This window comes from Sinocyclocheilus rhinocerous, unplaced genomic scaffold (assembly GCF_001515625.1).
Source record: "Sinocyclocheilus rhinocerous isolate Xijiao unplaced genomic scaffold, SAMN03320098_v1.1 scaffold10148, whole genome shotgun sequence".
Lineage (NCBI taxonomy): Eukaryota > Metazoa > Chordata > Actinopteri > Cypriniformes > Cyprinidae > Sinocyclocheilus > Sinocyclocheilus rhinocerous.
Window position 1 is genome coordinate 15,215 of NW_015644701.1, and position 1,061 is coordinate 16,275.

Consider the following 1,061-nt stretch of genomic DNA (forward strand, 5'->3'; position numbering starts at 1 on the left):
ATTCAAAGCAGTCCTGAAGCACTGAGATGGCCTCCACACTCCAGACTTGTATGGTTTTAACAGTTGGTCTTGTCATTGGTAATGATTTTTGGCATAAAAGAAAAATTGATAATTTTGACCCATACAATGTATTGTTGGCTGTTGCTACAAATATACCCGTGCTACTTATGACTGCTTTTGTGCTCCAGGGTCACATATAAGTCTTTCTACTTCAAAATTTCACTTTTAATTCAATGTGTAGGCCTACTCGTCTGTGTTTCTCTCCTCCAGATCAGTCCATTCACTCCATCTTCTGCTGCTGCTGCTGTGCTCTACAGACCAGGTATGAAGCACATGTTTCCACCACAGAACTGTAACCAGAGGTCAAAGGTCACAACAACATTAGAATGAAACCATCGCTAGGAACAGCTGATGATGTTCAGCTGACATTCATCCTGCTGTTCCTTCATTTGTGCTCCACACGTTTTATTTTCCTGCCTGTCTGAAATAAAATGGTCAGGTCACATGTTTAGTATGAATGATGTTCCTCATAACCGTTGCATTAAGAGCTGCTGGTGGTGACATCATCTAAAGCATCATCATTCTCAAAACTCATAAACAAATAGTAGGGCTGCTCAAGGCAGGTGTGTGAGACAGTGATGAGCCGTGATCTCTGTGTCTCTCAGAAGCAGCACTCGTGTGGATGTGAACCCCAGCAGATATCCAGGATCCGTCTATACGGTATGCGGTCATCTGTTCGTTCGTTCAGTGATTCACTCGTTCATTCTGTGCTCCTGCAATGGTTCTCTCCTCGTGTCCCATACTCAGCTGTCTCAGAAGAAGCTCCCTCCGTCTCCTCCTGAGGATGATGATATTGGTGTGATGAAGGTGGTGGCCATGTACGACTTCACGGCAAGAGAGAGTTCAGACCTGACGCTTCGTCATGGAGAGACGTACATCATCCTCCACAAACAACACCAGCTGTGGTGGAGAGCCAAAGACAAGCACGGGTGAGTGTGTGTGTGTGTGTGTGTGTATGTGTGTGTGTGTGAGTGTGTGAGTGAGTGTGTGTGTTTCTTGAG

The 1,061-nt window shown here is 45.2% G+C and overlaps 1 protein-coding gene across 1 annotated transcript; it reads left to right on the forward strand.

Annotated features, from left to right (window-relative positions):
- The first annotated feature begins 233 nt into the window (after nt 1–233).
- Nucleotides 234–993, forward strand: LOC107758799 (tyrosine-protein kinase TXK-like). The gene is made up of 3 exons (XM_016576618.1): nt 234–322; nt 666–720; nt 808–993. Exons 1-3 carry the CDS (start codon nt 234–236, stop codon nt 991–993), a joined length of 330 nt encoding a protein of 109 aa, XP_016432104.1.
- The last annotated feature ends 68 nt before the right edge of the window (nt 994–1,061 follow it).